Source organism: Hippocampus zosterae, chromosome 1, assembly GCF_025434085.1.
Source record: "Hippocampus zosterae strain Florida chromosome 1, ASM2543408v3, whole genome shotgun sequence".
NCBI lineage: Eukaryota > Metazoa > Chordata > Actinopteri > Syngnathiformes > Syngnathidae > Hippocampus > Hippocampus zosterae.
In genome coordinates, this window is record NC_067451.1 from 14721732 (window position 1) to 14742230 (window position 20499).

Consider the following 20499-nt stretch of genomic DNA (forward strand, 5'->3'; position numbering starts at 1 on the left):
GGAGATGGACAGCAGGGGATGGAGATAACGTGGGCCAAACAAAGAAAGAGAAGAGATGAGTGTGAGTTCCGGAGAGTAGAGTGACGAAGGTGATAGAAATGCATTGAGACAGTGAGGCGCGTGAGTGCGTGCCGGGTGGAATGAATGACGGTCGCGTCGGTCGGTGCCGCTGGGTGAGTGCAATCAAGCAACCCCGTGGCGCCTGCATATGTTGGCAGCAACTCTTCTCGCACTGCAGTGCAATACTTTGCCAGCCTGCACGCTGCAACCTGCGCTGGAGGCGGGGCGGACCCCCACTCGCGAGCCAGACTTTTCCAGTCCTGGCCTCTGCGTCTCATTGTGTGGCAAAATGTCGGACACAACGTAGGATCTTTTAAAACCACGGCACTCTATCAATTTTCTATTGTGCCCGTCCATACTTGCGCGCGTGTGCTGGGGCCTGTTCCAACTGATTGTGAGTGCGCGGGTGCGGTACACCCTGGACTAGTCGCCAGTCAATGACAAGACGCATATAGACAAACAAACATTGACACTCACATCAGGGTGATTTTCAGTCTTTCATGGTTTTGGGTGGAAGTAAATCCGTGCAAGCACAGCTTGATCATGCAAACAGGCGAGAGCAGAGATTCAAACTCCAAACCTCAGAGCCGTGAGGCCTCACTCTCATGGGGAGAGCCCACTGCGGTAACACACACACACAGATGTCTCTACTTCCTTGAAAAGTTCAGCCTCATCTGCCCTCTGGTTGTATTTTGGTGACACTGGGGCCAAAGGGGACTCTTTACCTTTGACCTTTTAAGCTATTAAAGATGGATTTAGATGAGGCCAACATCTAAAAACAGCTTCACCCACCCGTAAATCGTTATTCAGTAATAGATTGATTTTGTCCTTGTCAAATGTTACACTGAGCAGCCGCAATATTAGGGACACCTAAATAAAAATACATTACAAATGCTCTTTCCAAAAAAGTGGTTTTACAAGAATAAAATACTCTGTGTCACTGCTGCGCTTTAACCATAAATACCTAATCAGTCTCGCGGGTCACATAATCAATAAGTCTCCCTTTTCAAAGAGAATGCTGGCTTTGATTAACACTGTCAAAGAGCGATTCATTTAAACAATGTTTATTATTATGGTTGTCAGCGTTATGAATATTTATGGGGAACATCAGGAAAAGTGACTTTTTAATAATAATAATAATAATACATGACATTTGTAAGCGCCTTTCACAACACTCAAGGACACTGTACAGCCAAGACCAATGGTAAAACACAGATAAAATAATAAAGAAAGAAAGAAAGATTTAAGGCGGGTAGGCAAGTCTGAATAGGTGGGTTTTGAATAAGGAAAGAGAGTCAATATTACGAATGTTGGGAGGAAGTGAGTTCCAGAGTTTGGGGGCAGAGCGACTGAAGGCTCTGCACCCCATTGTACTGAGACGGGCAGAGGGTAGAAAAAGGTGGAGGGAGGATGAGGACCTGAGTGAGCGAGAGGGAATGGAGATTTGAAGAAGATCTGACAGATAGGGGGGCGCAAGGTTGTGGATGGCTTTGAATGTATTGAGAAGTAATTTGAAGTTGATTCTAAGTTTTACAGGTAGCCAGTGGAGCTGTCGGAGGATGGGGGTGATATGATGGAAGGAGGGGGTTCTCGTGATGATCCGGGCTGCTGAATTCTGAACAAGTTGAAGTTTATGGAAGAATTTCTGATGGACACCGAAGAGGAGTGAGTTGCAGTAGTCAATACGGGAAGTGACGAGACTGTGAACAAGGATAGCGGTGGTGTGCGGAGTGAGTGAGGGACGCAGGCGGTTTATATTACTCATTTTTAATTGATTGAGCACTGCACCAATACAGTATTTGTGTCTCTGGAGGTGGCCCAGTTCTGAGAATTTGGATTTGAATCCGGCCTTTGGTCATCCAGTGGGGCGTATGAATGTTCTCTCCGGTCTAGTTTATTTTATTGTATTGATTACTATTATTTTTGCATGTTAGGTTCATTGAAGACTCGAAAATGTCCTTATGTTTGAATTCAACTGTGAATTTTTCATTGTCTCTATGTGCCCTGTGATTGGCTGGTCACCAGTCTATTCCGAACCCCGCCTCTTGCCCAAAGTCTGTAGGAGAGGCTCCAGCACACCTGCGACCCCTTGTGAGGACAACACGGTGCAAAAATGAATCAATGACTTTCTAGCGCAAATGCCTAACCATCAAGAGTGAAATTAAACAATCAAGTATATCCACAGTATTTTTTGGTGTGTGCCTATTTCTGATCACAACGAGTTTTTCCTTTGCTGTGATTGGTTAGACCGCGTCAAGTTTTGGTTCCACTTTCAAGAGACGGCCAGAGACCGGCCACTGAATGACACTGTCTGATGCGCTATTATGGAGAGATGCTATTACTGTCGGGCATAGTGGTGTCACAAATAGCGGCATTACTAGTTTAACTACATTTCTCAGTCGAGTGGTCGTAGCGTCCTTGTTTTCAACATCAAATAGCTTTTGAGTAGTCAAGCTACTTTGGTGAACACATACTGCGTGCGGTATGTCCACAGGAGCGACATTTCCACAGGCGTTTTTTAACCTTAAATGCAACTCTTCTTTTTGATTGCACATGTGTATCCCCCTAACTGATGTTCGTCGTAGATGATGTAGGGAAAAAAATGCAGCAGAGTGGGATGGAACCTGTGCGGCTTGAGACAACGTTACTTATCAAGTTCTCACAGAACAGTTTTTCATTCCAGGGTTGACTGGGCAACCCCAAAAGGAAGCTCTATCAATATCCGAAAAGTGCAACACAAATTTAAGGACAGCCAGTGTTAGTTCCCAAAGTTCGAACAACAATCGGCAACTAAGCTAGTCATCACGACTTCACAAACAAGGCTTTAGTAATCAACATATTTTGGACAGCAATAGGGTAAAATTGTGTGCATGTGTGTGTTGTGCACGTGTTTGCGTGTGTCTATGTGTGCGTGTGTGTTAAGGGAACTAAGGAAGAGGTAGGAAAAATGAGATCTGCAACTATAAACATTATTTGTACCATACACGCTGTTCAGTTGTGTTATTAACAACACAATGTTAGTCACAGTCATTGCTTTTGTGGTGGTAACGAGAAACATGAGTACCGGTATTAAGGTTAAATTATGTGGTTATTCATACCCCAAAAGTGCAATTACAACATGTTGACCCGAAGTAGCTCTCTGATAGTTTAGCTACCGTTGTCATTTTATTGTAGCTTAACTTGCCACATTTCTGGTAGGTAGTTAAGCTTCATTTAATGTAGAATGGCTTGTTTACCTCACTACATTTTTCTAGTCACTCTTATCAGCCAACATCCTCAATGTGCACGGGTGCAACATTACTGTTGTACTGTCAAAGCCAAATGTAAGTCGAGCTGCAATTAGTTTTGTTCTATGTATACAATTAGTGTTGGCTAACGTGCTGTGCTATAGATGTAAAGGAATTCATTCAAATCTCATAGTAATTGGAAGGCGCTTTAGCCAGACCCCAAAAATCTGGAAAACTGAAATGGCGAAAGAGTTCAGTGCCACATATCTCCCAATCTTTGCACGCTTTTACCTTTCATCTTTAAACTATGTCTTTAGAAACAAATCTCTGAATTCACTTTATAATGTGTGTTAACCTCTGATAAGCTGCAAATACCTGATTGCTCTGAGAAACGATCGACGCGGTCGGAAATATACCGGTCAATGTATTTGTGTGTTCAATCGTCCATCTGCCACACACACACACACACACACATCGTAGTGTAGGAAGTGCTGTCTCCACACGTACAATGCCTTTCATTTGTAGCCCAGAAGGAGATGGAGCGTTGTTGCATGTCATTTGCTTGCAAGTTATGGCAAGACAAGACATAGGGGATACCAAGTGCATCATAATTCTTGATCCTTGTGGTATTTTGATGAAAACATGTCACATTCATGGTATTAAAAATGTTATAACAAAATCTCTTCAAATTCGACGAAAAGAAGACAGAGGTGATACTGTTTGGTCCCAGTGGCCCTTGTACATCCCATCCTGTAGACATGGGCCCCCAGTCTCCTTATCTTAAGTCAACAGTATCAACTTGGGCCTTAAACTAGACAGTGATTTCAAACTCGATCGGCAAATTGGTGCCGTTGTTAAATCCAGCTTCTTTCACCTTAGACAGCTGGCCAAAATAAAACCTTTCCTCTCACATGAACACTTTGAGACAGTAATTCATGTCTTTGTCACATCCCGGCTCGATTACTGCAATGCCCTTTACTTTGGAGTCAGCCAGTCCTCCATTAAGCGCCTTCAGCTGGTCCAGAATGCCGCTGCTCTCCTCTTGACTGGTACTCGTAAGAGGGAGCACATAACTCCTACTCTGGCATCCCTTCACTGGCTCCCCATTCATTTTAGAGTTATTTTCAATATCCTCCTCTTTGTTTTCAAATCTCTAAATAATCTTGCGCCACCTTACCTCTCTGAGCTCATCCGCCCCTACTCACCTGCCCAGCGCCTCAGGTCTGTGGACCAGTCTTTGTTAGAAGTACCAAGAACAAAACTGATGCTCAGAGGGGATCGAGCCTTTTCTGTTGCTGGTCCCTCTCTCTGGAATGACCTCCCACTGAACATTCGGCAAGCCTCCTCGCTGCCCATCTTCAAAACCCTCCTCAAAACTCACTTGTATTCTTTGGCCTTCGACTCAGCATGACTTAGATTTGTTCTTGGTTTTACTGTTTGGTGCTTTCTCCCGCCTTTATTAACGATTTGTCTTACTGTTTATTGTGCATGTTAAATTGCTCCATGTACATCACTTTGTATGCAGCGATGGCTGTTTGAAAGTGCTCTATAAATACTGTTGACTTGACTTGACTTGCCAAAAATAAATAAAATCTAACAGTATGTCCTTCTTGAAGCAATCAAAACAATTTCACACGTTTGGTCGCCATTTTAGGCAAGGTCAGATGGTCTTCTCTCTCAGAGGTAATGTGTGCAAAAAAATCTGTTAATCTTTAGCCTGCTGCTGGTTGCAGAGTGGGGGGAAAAAAAGCCACCGTGGCTCCAGGAAGTTAAGCAAAGCACGCTGATAAAGTCTGCCTGCCTGCAGCGATAGTTCATCACGGCCTCTTGTCACGCCATCTCATGATGCGGAATCGATTGTTACCACCGAGTATTCAGCTCGGAGCGGCCTTCGCTCCTCCATTTGCATCACTCTCAAGAGCGTTTTCTTTTTAACGGACTGATAAATCTTGAACTGAGTTGTTTTGCTGGATTTATAATGATCATACACCACTAATGGTTGATAAAATACTACTCTCATTACAGTTTTCTTCAATGGTCTGCGGTAATCCCTGTAAAATGTGGAAACACACATGAAATCTGTTTACTTTATTGTTAACAAAATGAAAACAAGAGCTATGACAATGATCAATAAATAAATATTAATCTTTCCTTCAGTAGTTTAGCTGAAATCTGCTGTTCTCAGAAAAATCTTTACTATGATATTTTCATGTCCTTTATTCAAATCAAAGCAGATGATTTCAATGTACTCGCTAAGTGGGTGGAAAAAAAATAATATTTCTGGTAAAAATGGCGTGCGCTTCATTTAAACCCCTTCACTCCCAAAAAGTGTTCCTTTGGTTTAATTTCCAGAAAAGAAAAGAGCGACGCTGCTTCTGTTATCCACCCGCAGACCAGGTAACTTGTCATGGGTTTGCAAATCGTGTGAGAGTCATCAGCTATCTTGAGGCGTTGTTTGAACAAATATCAATAGTTTAAACAGAATTGTTTACTGAGCAGACATGTAGGTGTTTTTGTTTTGTATTTTTAGTGTGTGTGTTTGGGGATGTGGAGGGGGGGCAGAATTTATTTTGAATCAATGGCTTTTTAATGAATTGAACAAAAATATATAGTACATTGTGACACGATACATAGCTGGCGACGGGTCCTGGGTGTACCACGCCTCTTTCCTAAAGTCTATTGGGCTTTTTTTGTTTGTTTTATTTGTTTGTTTCTAATTTTTATTTAGATATATTTTTGATTAAACATTTTAATGTGAAAGACATTTGAATTGAATCATATGATCTCCCCCCTCTATGTAGGCACAGTTTTTATATTCAAACTGTGAATTTTGCTACAGTGGCTTAAAATAATGCCAAATGTACTTTTTTTTGGTAAGGGGGGTACTTTGTCTCATTTTTGATGAACACGCAGGCCTACTATACTGTTATGTATGAATATTGATAATGATGGTGGTACTTGGAGAGACAATTATTTAGGTAGTAGTTGGTGTCAAAAGTTTGAGAACCAGTGTGTTATTGTAACTGCAAGACGTAGGGAGTGTAAAATGTGCTTTACCCCTTGAGCCAGAGGGTATTTTGACAGAAGCATCCCACAAACATGTTCTGTAAAGATGTCATGGAGACGCTCAGAAAAGTTCAATATTGCCTGGGGTGCCAAAACAAAGAGCAATATAATGTGGTTTTTTTCTGGAATTAATTGACATGCAAAATAACAAAAATAACTAGCAAAGGACAAGTAGTAGCCATCTAATCTGATTGCCTGTGCTAATCTAATGGGATCTGTACTGAATATTACTGAAAGACAGCTGGGATAGGCTGCAGCACGCCCGCGACCCTTGTGAGGATTAAGCGGATCAGATAATGTATGGATGGATGGATGGATGGATGGACGTCTATACACATGGACATAATTGTTGGTCCCCCTCTATTAATGACAGAAATCCCAACACAGAAATAACTTTAATCTGACAGAAGCGAGAATAAATGATAATTTCATGAAAAATAAACATTGACAATCTGATATTGCTTTTAAAATGGCGGGACGGTGGTCGACTGGTTAGTACTTCGGCCTCACAGAGCAGAAGTAGTAGATTCAATTCTGGCACCAGCCTTCCTGTGTGGAGTTTGCATGTTCTCCCCGTTCCCGCGTGGGTTTTCTCCAGGTACTTCGGTTTCCTCCCACATTTCAAAAACATGCATGGCAGTTTAATGCAACGATCTTGGTGTGAGTGTGAGCGCGAATGGTCCCCTGCAATTGGCTGGCAACCAGTTCAGTGTGTAACACGCCTACTGCCCAAAGACGGCTGGCATAGGCTCAAGGATGCCCGCGACCCTTGTCATTATAAATGGATTAGAAAATGGATGGATGGATGCTTCATATATATACCAGAAGTAAGCAGCGTCCGATAAGGACAATATGCACATTTACGATGTAACAGGAAGTTTTGATATCTTGATTTGAGTGTATGATCTGCTGCAGATCCTACCAGGCATGTACTGATTTTATATTTTTGCGTTTATACTTGTGAGTACATTTGAGCATACTTGGCAGTACATTTGAACGTATTTAAATCCATCTGAATGTACTCGCAAGTAGGTTTGAATTAATTCAACTACATTGTTTGTTTGTTTGTTTTGTTTGTTTGTTTATTGAACATAAAACATATACAGTAATAATTTGACAGAAAATAAGGTAGATAAAAAAGTAAAAAGAAAGAAATCAGTCTTCATTCAACACAGTTATTATGTTCAAGGGAGTAGGATGAAGTAAAAAACTTATCTAGTCCTAGACCGTTATGCGTTTATATCTACTAAATCATTTTTATATCAATCAGAAAAGAAAAAGTAAGAAGAAGTCTCTATTAAGGCTCATACTTTACCCTTAACCGTGATATTTTTACAACTTTTGGTTTGTATCGGGATTATATACATCCTCACCCTGGCACTCTTGTGTCAATTTTCTCTTGTATTCATAATGAATATTTCAATACCTTTCACATTAGAACGTTTGAACGTATTTGCCAGTCAAAATATTTTTACTCCCCATTGGCAGCTTCCCGCTTCCGTATTTATGACTGTTTCTACCCCAAATGATCTGAAAAGTGCATCAGTGACGGTTGCTCTCCTTTTCACCCGCACTTCAACTTGCGTGGCAGCGTAACTCCAAAAACTCCGGAGTTAAGGTGCTAAATACAGTATAACATCAAGTACATTTTCAATCATGTGACATTCCACTCTTTGTATGCATTTATTATTGTGTTTCATTTTAAACAGATGTGAGAAATAAGGCATTATGTCCAACTGAGAGCTGCAACTCAGTAGTCTGAGCTCCTGTTTTGCCACGATTACTTCATTATGGAAGGAAACGGTCTCAGGTGTACAGCATGTGGTCTTTGACAGGTGCATTGTCACATCACTTGAGAAGTGTCCCGATTTCTCCTTCTGGGGCATACATTTTTTTTAAAAGCACCTGCACACTCTTGCCACTCACACTTGATATGTGTTCACTTTCTTATGCGGCAAAGTTGACCGCTCTCTCCACAATGCCTGGCTGGGAAACCCTACACTGCCCTGCTAAATATAGTGGGCCTTTTCACACTGCTTGCGTGCGTCGAGTCACATGATCCAAGATATGGGGCGTGCGCACACACACGCACACGCACACACACGCACACGCACACACACGCACACGCACACGCACACACACGCACACACACGGAGACGCCAAATCCTGAGGGTGTGGAGGTGGTGAGGGAATGCTGAGGAGCTTTAATGAGTCGGCTGTGACGTGTTGCTTCCCCGTGACCCAACTGGCATTTGCTCCGTCTCCTCGAGCGTCTCGCCCTCTGTCTCTGCGTCTTAACCACATGCTAATCAGCTTTATGTGCTCTCTGTTTGATCTCTGGTGGGCTGTTTTCTTGCTGAATAGATAATCGTTGTGAGAGCCGGCCACGATCAACAACCTCCTTGTCTAACACTATTGGAACCCCCCCACCCCCAACCCTCACCCTAACACACACACACACGCACACACACACAGAATGTTGTCTCGAGACACACAACATCAGTAGAATATGTAATAAAGACAAGTATTGTGTCATTTTTTCCCATCTTATAAATCATCAGTGTCAAACTCAAGGCCCGGGGTCCAGATCTGGCCCGCCACATCATATGATGTGGCCCACGAAAGCAAATCAAACATGTTGACTTCTATGATGCTTGCTAAAAATGTAACCAAAATTTAAAATCTTCATAACTAATGTACAAGAGAGCCATTGTAAGTTTTCTTGTTACCAAAACCCTCATGACAGTAACTTAAACTACAGTTGAATAAACCATTATTCATGGCTTCCTTATATGGTTTCACAGTCATAACAGCCCTCCAAGGGAATTGGAAATTATAATGTGGCAAGTGACAAAAAATGAGTTTGACACCCCTGATAAAAACCATCTATGTTCAATTTTGCAGGGACAATTTAAACACGTGAGAAAGCAACACTTAATACTAGTCATCTTCCACATACTCAATGGCAATGCTTGCTCATGCCATGCTACAACACCTTTTGTTTTAAGAAAATTAAGATTAAGATTAAGAAAACCTTTATTAGTCTCGCAATGGAGAAATTCCAGATTTTGAGTTTTGAGGTGGGGTTTTTTTTCTGAACCACCCGAAAGGGAAACGAAAGTGCAGTTTGGTCTGTAAATATTTGGCATTCACGGTGTATCCTGGCTGTTAACCAGTACACTTGACAACAAATGAAAGTGCTGTGAAGGTTCAACACACTTGCACTGTAATGGCAAGCCGGTTGAATATTTATTTATTCAATAACTGTATCCTACTTGTGCTTTGGGATTGTCCATGAATCGGCTTGTGCAGATATACAAGTACCTGAAGTTTTGGGCCACTGAGTGCACTGTACACACCATAATGATGTTCATGCAAAAAGGTCCTCTTGTTTTGTGTTTGTTGTAGCTATTGAGCATTTTCTTTGAATTATTTGACTTCTCTCCTTTGAGTGGACTTTTGTCTTTCTGTTTGAGTTGAAGAATGAAGTAGTAAGATGACATTACTTGATCTGTCCTATCATCTCAGTGCACTAAAAGTCAGAATTGCTGGGATCCTTGTATTTAAACACCGTCACACTGTCAAATCATTTGTTCAAGCACTTTAGAGCAGGTTATTTTTGAGTATGATACTTCACATGCGAACCCACCATAAACACAAGAATACCTGTACCATGAAAACAAAGCGCCACTGGTTATTAGATTTCATTTGAAAGTTGTCCAAGATGGTGATTGAGCTCTCTCTGCATATTACTCCATGCCCAATTGAACTTTGGGGTTCAAGTTAGGGTCCTGTTCCGCCTTCATGTGGCCTTGAGCTGGACCACAGATGTCTTAAGTCTGGAGTTACTCTTTGCACAGTACTCATGACATGATTCAGTTCATCAGTCTCTTAGGGGCCACAGCATTGTTTCACAGCAGGCCGAGCGGCGTGTTAATGGATCAGTGACGTGCCTCTGGTCAGTAGATGAGCAGGTTTTGCAGGCAATGGAGGCTTACTGAAGCTATGAGAAGGAACAGATCCAAAGGCTTTCCTGAGCTGGGCCACTCTGCCTCCATATTCTGACTTATTCTCTTGAACAATTAAGCCATCTGAGAAGGAAAGTAATGACAACATTAATTTTAAAAAAAGTCAGAATGACACTGCCGGCTTTAGTATTATACCTACCGGTACTTGCAATTATGCAGGTGAGGTGTGAGAATAAAAAAAACAAGAAAAACTGTAATTGTTTATTGTACAAATCCGTGTTCAAATGAAGTTGGGGCATTGGGTAAAACGTAAATCATTTTCGACCTACTGTATATTCAATTTAATACATTTAAAAAGACCCTGTATTTATTTATTTATTCATCTATTTACTTTCAAAAATTCACAGATTTGGATTTTGATGCCTGTAACATGTTTGGACAGGGTCTTGTTAATCACTGTCTTGCATATCATTTTAACAACACTCATTAAGCATTTTAAGGGCACTATTTTCCCTTTTTTTTTTTGTAGCTCAACAGTCTGAGGTCTCCGTTGTTGGATTTTGCGCTTCATCATGAGACACATGCTTACAACGGGAGACACAGTCTAAACTGCTAGCAGGACAGGCCAGTCTAATACTATACTGCTTATTGTAACACATGAATTCATTATCTGGCTCGCTATTTTCTTGCTGAAATAAGCATGGATGTCGCTGAAAAGGACATTGTTTGGATAGCATATGCTGCCCCAAATTCAATTTGTACCTTTTCAACATTAATGGTGCTATCACAGATGTGCAGGTTACTCATGCCATGGGCACCAACACCCACCATACCATCACAAATGCTATCTTTTGAACTTTGCACAAGTTACAATGTGGATGGTTCTTTTCCTCTTTGGCCTGGAGGATAGGAGGTCCATGATTTCCAAAATCAATTTGGAATGCGAACTCATCAGACCACAGCACACAGTCGCTCACAAAGTGGTATGCCTGAGCGCATCCTTGCTTTTGAACAACCGAATTGGGGAAAATAATTAACAAACAAGGCTACAGTCTGAAACATTATTATTTGCAGTGCTTCACTGCCTGCAGTGAAATTGCAAAATGTGCAACTCCACAAGGATACCTTCTAAGACCAAATTCATTTAGTCTGATAATCAGTTTGAACATGAAACATCTTGTCTTTGCAGTGCATTCACTTGAATATGGGTTGAAAAGGATATGCACATCATTGTGCTCTTTTTTAAAACTTATATTTTACATCATGTCCTAACCTGATTGGAAGTGGGGAAAGTAATAAATAAACAAGGCTAAGGTCTGAAACATTATTATTTGCAGTGCTTCACTGCCTGCAACAAATTTGCAAAATTTGAAACTCCACAAGGATGTGTTCTAAGACCTAACCGATTTAGTCCACCATGACTTATTGCTTTAATCTTACTTTAGAAATGTGTTGGTTTGATGTATGATGATGGCACAGTTATATATTTTGTCAAGACACAGTGGAACAGTACCCCAAACAAACCACTGTCTTACATTCACTTTAAAAAGTTGAAAACGTCGGCCATGTTTACATGACAAGGACTCACAAAAGTGGCAATGATTTTGTGGGCTTTTTTTTTGGTTTGTTTGTTTGTTTTTACATTTTAAATGGAGCATTGTCAAAAGAACCCTGTTAACGACTGACAACTCTGTAAGATGTATTCCATTCACGTAGTTGGCAATGGCACAACACTCATTGGCATTTGTATGGCTCTGAAGACCTCGGTATGCAATGAAACCACATACTGGTTCCAGTGGGTATGTTCCAGTACATACCCATGTACTGGAACAATAGTCTTCGAATGAAGTATAAAGTATTAGCATGTGCCTGCAGTTGTCTATATGTGCAATGCCATTGACTGGCGACCAGTCAAGTAGGATAGAAAACCATTAACTCATTCAGTACCAGCCAATTCTGGACCAAGTCTAAAAAGACGTTTAAAAACGTCTTTGGGAGTGAATGAGTTAATGGATTGATGGATCGTTTTAGAGCAGGGTAAAGTGATGCATTTGACAAGATTTTCATATGATGCAGGGTCAGCATGCTAAACTAACGACACATTTTGTTGGATTTTTACCACTTTTGCTTTTGATCAATCAGTATTTTGTACCTATAAGAGAACTGAACATTGGCAGTTTGTTTTGACCATCAGTGCTCTTTGGTTTTCTCACCTCTGGCCTGTGGGCTGACCCTTTCTGCGTCTAACAGCTGGGCTTTGAGTGCTGGTTTGTTGCCATAGCTACTAAAATGGGGCCTGTAGAGAGGAGCCCAGTCACTGAGATTGTCTGAGCTGCTGCCTGATTCACTGTCACTGCTCTGGCCGGGGTCTTTCAGGTCGTCATCTGCGCTGTAGCCGTCCATCTCATCCTCAGACGATTGGGCGTTTGGTGAGTCGGGGTCATTCTGTGTGCAAAGAAAGCACAATGTTACAATCAGTGGGCGGTTATCACATAATCTTAACTTAAACAGCCAACACAAACACATTAACTCACAGCCGCGTCATCAGTGAGGGCGAGCTGGGTTTCTTCTTTAAATCCAAGCTGCCGGGCGGTTTTTCCTGCCTGCGTGTCTGCTGTCTGGATGCCATTCATATTATCAGGATGGAGCCTGTTCCACAACAGTCGTCATCAGAGGACGGTCAGCAGACAGTCAGTCACAACAGCCTTTGAATCACTCCTCCAATGACGCATAAAGCAAATAACTTGAATAATCCAATAAGGGATGAGTGGACAGCAAGCTAACCACTTAACTTTAGTTTACTGTTGTCATTTTATCAAAGGCTTAGTGATGTCATGTGGTCACGTGCTGGGTTAGAGGGCGGCAGGAATCTATGTGGAATGTGCTGACTGAGGATCAAGAGCCAACATGACAGTGAGCGTGAGTTCTCTCATTATGGCACAAACGTGAGTTGCTCAGTGATGTTATCATGGAGGAGTGAAAGAGGGTTCTGGTGGAAATAAAGTTCTGGTGAACTTCATGTCCAAGAGGGTTAAGACAAGGCTGGAAAATAATGCTGGCCACACAAACAAATTGACACTTTGGGCCCAATTTGGACTTTTTCACTCAGGGGTGTTGTCACTGTTGTTTTTAGCTGTTTCAACAATGTCTAGGTATTGAGTTATTTTGATGGGGCAGTAAATTTATACTGTTCCATGAGCTGTACACTGATTACTTTCGCAGCCAAGTGGCATATTTTTCAGTGTTGCGCCTTGGAAGGATTTAATAGGATGTTTACAAAAATTACTGTTTTTATTTGAACTCATGTTTAAATAAACAAAAAGGACTGAACTGTCTTATAAGTCAAGTCAAGTCAAGTCAACAGTATTTATAGAGTACTTTCAAACAGCCATCGCTGCATACAAAGTGCTGTACATGGAGCGATTTAACATACACAATAAACAGTAAGACGAAATGGTAATAAAGGCGGTAGAAAGCAGACAAACACATACACTGGACATTGTCATCGAGATCTTAATATAATGTGTTTGTTTATTAATGTAGCTATTTCCAAATGCGTTCTAATTTATCACGAATAATCGGCAGTCATTAGCCATTTTTGACGTTGATGCTGGGATTTCCAAAATCGACTTTCATTCCATAAAAATAATGTGAATGACGGTTCCTCGCGTGACTTTGTGCGTGCTAACCTGTTATTGAGAAGGTTCTGGAGAAGTTTGGAAGACCTGAACTCGTCCTCTTCTCCAATCACACGGACACACACATCTCCATCACGACCGAGGAGCCAGCTCACGTGCTTGTTGGTGGCTGCAAACAAACAACAACAAAAAAAGGGAAATCGAGGCGAGCACGTCGCCTCATGGATTGTTATGAAGACTTGTTTCCAGAAGATGGTGCTGTCCTACAAATTTATTCCTCTGGCAGCCTCTTTGTCCTTGCTTGCAGATTATTTCTGCCCCCTTGGCCTTTTACTTGCAGATTTAACGCTCTCGTTCTTTGTTAAGAGTGCACCCAAACGAATTTATGAATGCAGCATTGCTGTTTGTATAAAACACGCCAGCATTTAAGACCAAAATTATTCGTGCCCTGGCCTAATCTTAAAGTGGACTTTAAATTGTGTTGTGATATTATATTGAAACATTTTTTCTTCCCTCTTTTCTTTGTTATTATGATTCTTTTTTTTACAGTTTGATTGTTTTTTTTTCATATCCATTGTTCTGAATTTATAGTTGGCACAAAAGTATGGTGGCAAAGTTTGTGTATTGATCAGGAACATGATTAATTTCCCAAATGTTTAAAATATGAATACATGTAAAATATTTAATCCTATCTCGATCAAAAAATCTTTGAGACTTTCTTGTGTCATTTCAATCCAAACGATACCCATTTCAACAAATATGATTTCACTTTAAGCATAACCTTTTGAACATTTCAAATTCACAATTCCATTCAACACACATACAAAAATAAATATCAAAACAACAGGGAAAGCGAAAATGATGATTATTATTATTTTTAACTGATGCTTAATAACTTGCCCTTTTTCATTCTTTCTTTCTAGGTTTTGCACTTGCCTTTTTTCTAAAAAAAAAAGCTTGATGATTAAAATGGTCACTGCTTGAAAGGACAACAAAGGTTGTTGCTTGTTTTACAGTACTGTATATCAAGGGGGGAGTCAAGCCTAAAATCTACATTTCAGTAATATGCTGTATGCGCCTCACTAGTCTAAACTCAAGGTTCTGATTAAAAATAGTTCTTCTGGAATATGAATTTAAAATCCACCTGTTTATATCAATCTTTGGGGGTGACCAGAAAATAAAAATGACATCACAGTTACTCAGGTAACGACCAAACAGCAAGCCTGTTTTCTGAGGTTGGTCATGGACCTGAGGTTCGCAAGCTGGGTCGTGAACTGGAGCCGATCTAGGCTAACATCAGGCTGAAGATGTGGTACACACTGGACTGGACATACATATTGTTGTTGTGTTTTGTTTTCATTTTTTTTTTTTAGTGTTACCTTCATTATTATTTTATTTTAAATAAATACATTTAACTCAAAAGTACATTTATTATTAAAAGAAATCTTAATTCTATTGTAAAGTTTTCATTATGTATTTGGTTTTCGCCATGCACATCACAAGCAACAAAAGATGCGTGTTGTGTAACACAGACTTGGTTGCCTCAGGTGATGTGGCAGAGGTTGGGTAAACAAAGACTGTAATTTAATATATGGTTGAAACCACAGGGGTTAGTCAATCTTACTCAGCTGCAAACTGGTAAACCTATTCGACTTACGCTGATGGAAGCTATCAGTCACACACACACACACACACACACACACTGCAAAGCAAGGACTGCAGGTAGGGATTTTGGTGAACACATGCGAGAGTTGACATAATAAACCATGAAGAACCCTGTAAGGATTTGTGGTTGCCAAAATAACATAGAAACGGTGGAATAAGTAGGAGAAAGCTGACAAGTGAAACAACCTAGAAATATTGGATCCTGTCTAAATAACGATTTGTTGCTTTAAAATGTGAAGTATTTGTCAACCTCTATTGCTTTTCCCAGTTTTTAGTGAACATGAAGTAATGTTTAAGCAAAGTTACCTTTCTTTGGCTTTCTTTTGTCTTCTTCTTGCCGTTCCTCCCTCTCCTTCCAACGGCGTACTTGCTCCTCTCTCATTTTGAGGAAGAGGATCCTCTTCTGCTCTTCACTCAGCGCCGCCAGAACCTCCGGCTCAACCCACATCTCCTCCAGGATTTTAGCAAGCATCCTGACACTCTTTTTCAAGCACCGCAACCAGCTGTCGGTGTCGAAGTCGGTCGGTTCACAGTCTCTTGTTGCAGTGGTAGCTGCTTATCATGGCTCGCCCTGGTTTTTGTGCTCAGGTTTCCTGCTCTCTGAATGAGGCAAGGATCAGGTAAAGCCCTGCTATCCTTTGGCTGCCTCCTCAGACCAGAGAGAATATGTTGGACTCTCTTGAGTTGAAGGTGCAATGTGTCCGGATCAATGGTATATACTGAAGGCTGCTGCTGTGATTTGAGAAGAAAGATGAGAGAGAAAGATGATTGCTACCTCAACGATTTCACCTTTCACACCATAGCGTTCAAATGTGTGTGTGGATTTTTTTTTTACTGTGCATACAGTGAGAGGGTATTGGAAATGCATTTGAAAAAAGTTTTTTTTTTAAACATACGACTTGCATATCTACAGCCAAAATGAAAATCCTCCTATCTGACAGAGGTGTTAAATCCAGGTCCAGAAAGTAAACCTTGGCACTGTTTGTCTTTAGCCACAGGTGCTTCTTCTTCACCATCAGGTAAATGAGCTCTTATACTCACATTTTGACTCACACATTTCCTCATAAATACAAACACACATAGTTTCAGTAGTTCACCAACACACACACACACACACACACGGCATTGCTAGGTAGCCATTAACAGCCCAGTTAGGTATTACCGCGGGAAGTCCTCAAAAAGCCCATTCCCAGAAAAGCAAACGTCTTCCTCCTTCAAAGTGTGTAAATAGAAATTCAAAAAGAGCGACTGAGATGTAGCCAATAGCAATTGAGCTGTGTGATAAGACTCAGCCAATGGCTGTTGGAAGGAGGTAAATAGTGTTGAAACATCAGGCCCTACTTTAGGGCATCAGGTGTGGCCACGTGTGAGCCAGATTTGGATTGACAGCATTAAGCTGGAGCTTTCAACGGGCATGCACTTTGACGTCTGTGGGGCTCTTGGAGCAGTAAGATAATTATGATGCCAATTTGGATTTTCACTTAGTGTTGCAAAATTAATCGTAATTACCGCAAACACACAGTGAGTGGCGGTTTGATGTCTTCAATAAATGATGTAACATGTAAAAAGTAAACAAATTACACAAAGTCAAATCAGATGACGAAAACCAGCATCCCCATGCCAGGTTGAAACCCAGAGGAACCCCCCCACCCCCATGTTTTTAAAAGTGATTTACAAAAATTTATTGAATTGTAATCTATCTGATGTCATGCATCTAAGATACTATATCTGCAGGTGTGTCATGTCTGCCAGACAGGTAGCAGCTCTCTACCGGCACCCTAGCTGCTATAGTTAACCAAGCATAGTCAACAGAGTTGCGTGGAGGCCATAAATAGAGAATCAACATTCACAGGCCTAACTCTTTTGTTCCCATGTAAAGACAAAGCTTGCCCTTCTGGCCATGCTCCAACATGCAAATGAGCTCAGCTCTTACTTGTGCCTTGGCTCACATGCAGGGAAAAGAAAGAGAGTATGTGTGTGTGTGTGAGGGAGAAAGGCGCAAGGTGTGCGCAATGCATACTGAGCGAAAAGTTTTAAAAGTCACACCATGTGAGAACGCAGCGGCTGCTTTCACAGTGACACAGCAGAGTGTGGGAGACAAATGAAGTGAGGCAGACTCTAGAATGGCGATGACAAGGATAAAATGAGAGAGCGAATGAGAGCGGACTTACTTTGTCTGCCAGCCGCCAGCATCTCCTTATACTAGTCTGAGCTTCCTCAAGAGAGCGGAATGATAAGTGTGTGACGTGGGCGCATGGAACAGTGTGTGTGTTTGTGTAGGCATGTGTGCATTTGTGAGCTCAGTCGTCAGAGGGGTGGAATGCCGTCTCAGCTCTACTCTGCTGCATTTGTACTCAACAGCAGTGGGACGGACCAACAATAAAACGTTGATCTTTTCCCTCCTCTTTCCCCAATCACCTGCCAAAAAAAATGAATCACGTAAAACAAATTAAAGATGCATTTCCAAATAAGTGATCTAAAAACAGCTCAGCGTCATTATAAATGACTCTTAAATGTTACTCCGCTGCATGCAGAATTAGGCCTACTTCTATCTAGTAAGTACTGTATAAATAAAACCATAATAAGCTCTTTCATATGTAATTGCATCATGTGGACACCACAAACAGGAACTCGTGGGGGGGGGGGTTCATTTTTCCTTACGATTTCATCTGTTTACCAGCGAATCGGTTGTTGATCTTCAGTCTCCTTCCGTTGTTTTCTTCCTGTAGGAAGTCCTGCTGGCTTTGTGTGAAAGCAGTAATCAAAACACCACATGTGCAGGAAAGAATGTGCGCACTGAAGCTGATGACAGGTTGCTGGCACGTTTATTAAGCCACCGCTCATTGTGTTTTCTTTGTCCTTCCTACCTCACAATGCTGCCATTTTAGAGTCCAGTTGACGAAGGAGATTGGTACTCACAGACTGAATATTGAATATTTATGGCTCTTTCCACTCACTGGACGTTTCTTTAGGCACGAGGGTCCAATTCAAGAAATTCTTCTGTGACACACACGTTTAGTTTTGTCTGTGAAATATAAAAGATAGCAAGGATCTTTCATTTTAGTACACTTTATTGTTATGCGGGTGATAATTCCACCTGATTATGTGACCCCGTTAGGCCAAAACGGATGTGCCTTTCTCGGAACCTGCATGTAAATTCCTCAACAAAAACAACAACCTCATTAGTTCTTGTAATTCTATATATGGCAGCACGCCAAATGAAACCACATGGATCAGTGGTCAGGACAGATGAGTTTCTGTCAAAAGTCGAGTCACACTGATACCAGACACCTGTTTGTTTTTCTCTCTTTGTTTGTCACTGGTGAGACCGAGGAAAGGTCAAGGTTGAGACATGGGAGTAATAGAGCATTGGCATTGTGGGGTCTGAGAGGAACAATGAACAAACTCCGGTAAATGAAACAATGACAATCACTCAAAACAAATAAACCAAATAAACAAAAACACATTTCCTTTCACTTCCTCTTTGATTATTTTGAGGCAATTTCCTCAACCAGATATATAGGCAGAATATCATCTAATATAAAGTTGAAAAAAAATGTCTGAACCAGGAAGCCAAACAATACTGTCACCCATAAATATTACGAGATGTGAATGGAAGGATTAGTCAGGTCAAGATTAGAACAACTCCTTTAATGATCCGTTGCTGTCTGGGAATTATGAGGAAATTGTTTTCCACAGCAAGCGATGCATATGTCCTTCTCATCAACCTACATTTGAATTTCCATCGGCACACACCTTGGGAAAGTCCCCACAGTTATCGGCAATGTGTCATCCAGCACGTGGACGAGGTGAGGATTTTAATACGGAGCACGTTTTGATGATATTTTGTAGACACAGTGACCTCTGCTGGACAAGTGGGACGGTGCCGCACAAAAAAAAGAATGCATTCCCTCTCGCCCAATGACACTTGGGATAGGCTCCATCACGCCCGCGGACCGAGTGTGAATAAGTGGTTCAGGAAAATTGATTCATGGATGGATGGAAATTCACACCATTTTGGAAATGTGGGAAGTAGCCAGAATAGTGGGAGAAAATTCACACAAGCACAAGGGGAAAACCTAAACTCTACACAGAAGGCCCGAGCCACGCTTACCTCTAATAATAACAAAAAGTTAAATTAAAGTGTTCTAAACACTCCAAACAAAACGAAAATAGCCTATAATTTATTAAGTCTGTGTCCTACTATGAATTGTGTTTAGCCACTGGCCAGTTAATATTTGTAATACTGTATTATATATCAGCGGCCTGGTGGTCCAGTGGTTAGTGTGTCGACCTTCAGTGCAGCGGTACCGGGTTCGATTCCAGCTCTGGCCTCCTGTGTGGAGTTTGCATGTTCTCCCCGGGCCTGTGTGGGTTTTCTCCGGGTACTCCGGTTTCCTCCCCTATTCCAGAAACATGCATGGCAGGCTGATTGAACACACTAAATTGTCCCTAGGTGTGAGTGTGAGCGAGCATTGTTGTTTGTCTCTGTGTGCCCTGCAATTGGCTGGGAACCGGTTCAGGTTGTCCCCCGCCTACTGCCAGAAGACAGCTGGGATGGGCTCCAGTACCCCCCACGACCCAAGTGAGGATAAAGCAGAACAGAAAATGGATGGATGGATGGATGGATGTATTATGTGTTGGGTTACTAGGTTAGTAACAAAGGTGTGAGCGGCTGAATGATATATTTTGAAGTTACTGTTCTATTATTCTTTTACAACACAAAACAGGAGTGTGGGTTGGCGCGCAGAATGGAGGATTGGTGAACTCAGCCTCTCACGTGCTGCTTAATAACTTTATCCTTGCCTGCTCTCCAATTCCGAGGCAGTCATGAAGGATACTCAGCAATATTTTCCACACTCCTGAACCAAAATA

General features: G+C 41.4%; 1 protein-coding gene across 2 annotated transcripts; it reads right to left on the reverse strand.

Annotated features, from left to right (window-relative positions):
• Positions 1-8023: 8023 nt before the first annotated feature.
• zgc:92242 (uncharacterized protein LOC436899 homolog) lies at positions 8024-18098 on the reverse strand. 2 transcript variants are annotated; one of them, XM_052071691.1, is made up of 6 exons: positions 17796-18098; positions 15931-16353; positions 14011-14128; positions 12856-12970; positions 12535-12766; positions 8024-10444 (listed from the first exon to the last, which is right to left on the reverse strand). In XM_052071691.1, the coding sequence occupies exons 2-6, from the start codon at positions 16094-16096 to the stop codon at positions 10287-10289; spliced, it is 789 nt and encodes a 262-aa protein (XP_051927651.1). In that variant the 5' UTR covers positions 16097-16353; positions 17796-18098; the 3' UTR covers positions 8024-10286. The 2 variants fall into 2 exon arrangements, with proteins under 2 accessions (XP_051927651.1, XP_051927642.1); XM_052071682.1 differs by having other exon boundaries at positions 15931-16356.
• Between the last annotated feature and the right edge of the window lie 2401 nt (positions 18099-20499).

What these genes read in the sequence shown, in the direction of transcription:
- zgc:92242 (XM_052071691.1), bottom strand. Translation starts at nt 16,096, where the DNA reads ATGCTTGCTAAAATCCTGGAGGAGATGTGGGTTGAGCCGGAGGTTCTG. An exon ending in CAGAACCTTCTCAATAACAG is followed by an intron (nt 12,971 to 14,010) that starts GTTAGCACGCAC and finishes GTTGTGGAACAG; the next exon opens with GCTCCATCCTGATAATATGA. An exon ending in CCCTCACTGATGACGCGGCT is followed by an intron (nt 12,767 to 12,855) that starts GTGAGTTAATGT and finishes CTTTGCACACAG; the next exon opens with AATGACCCCGACTCACCAAA.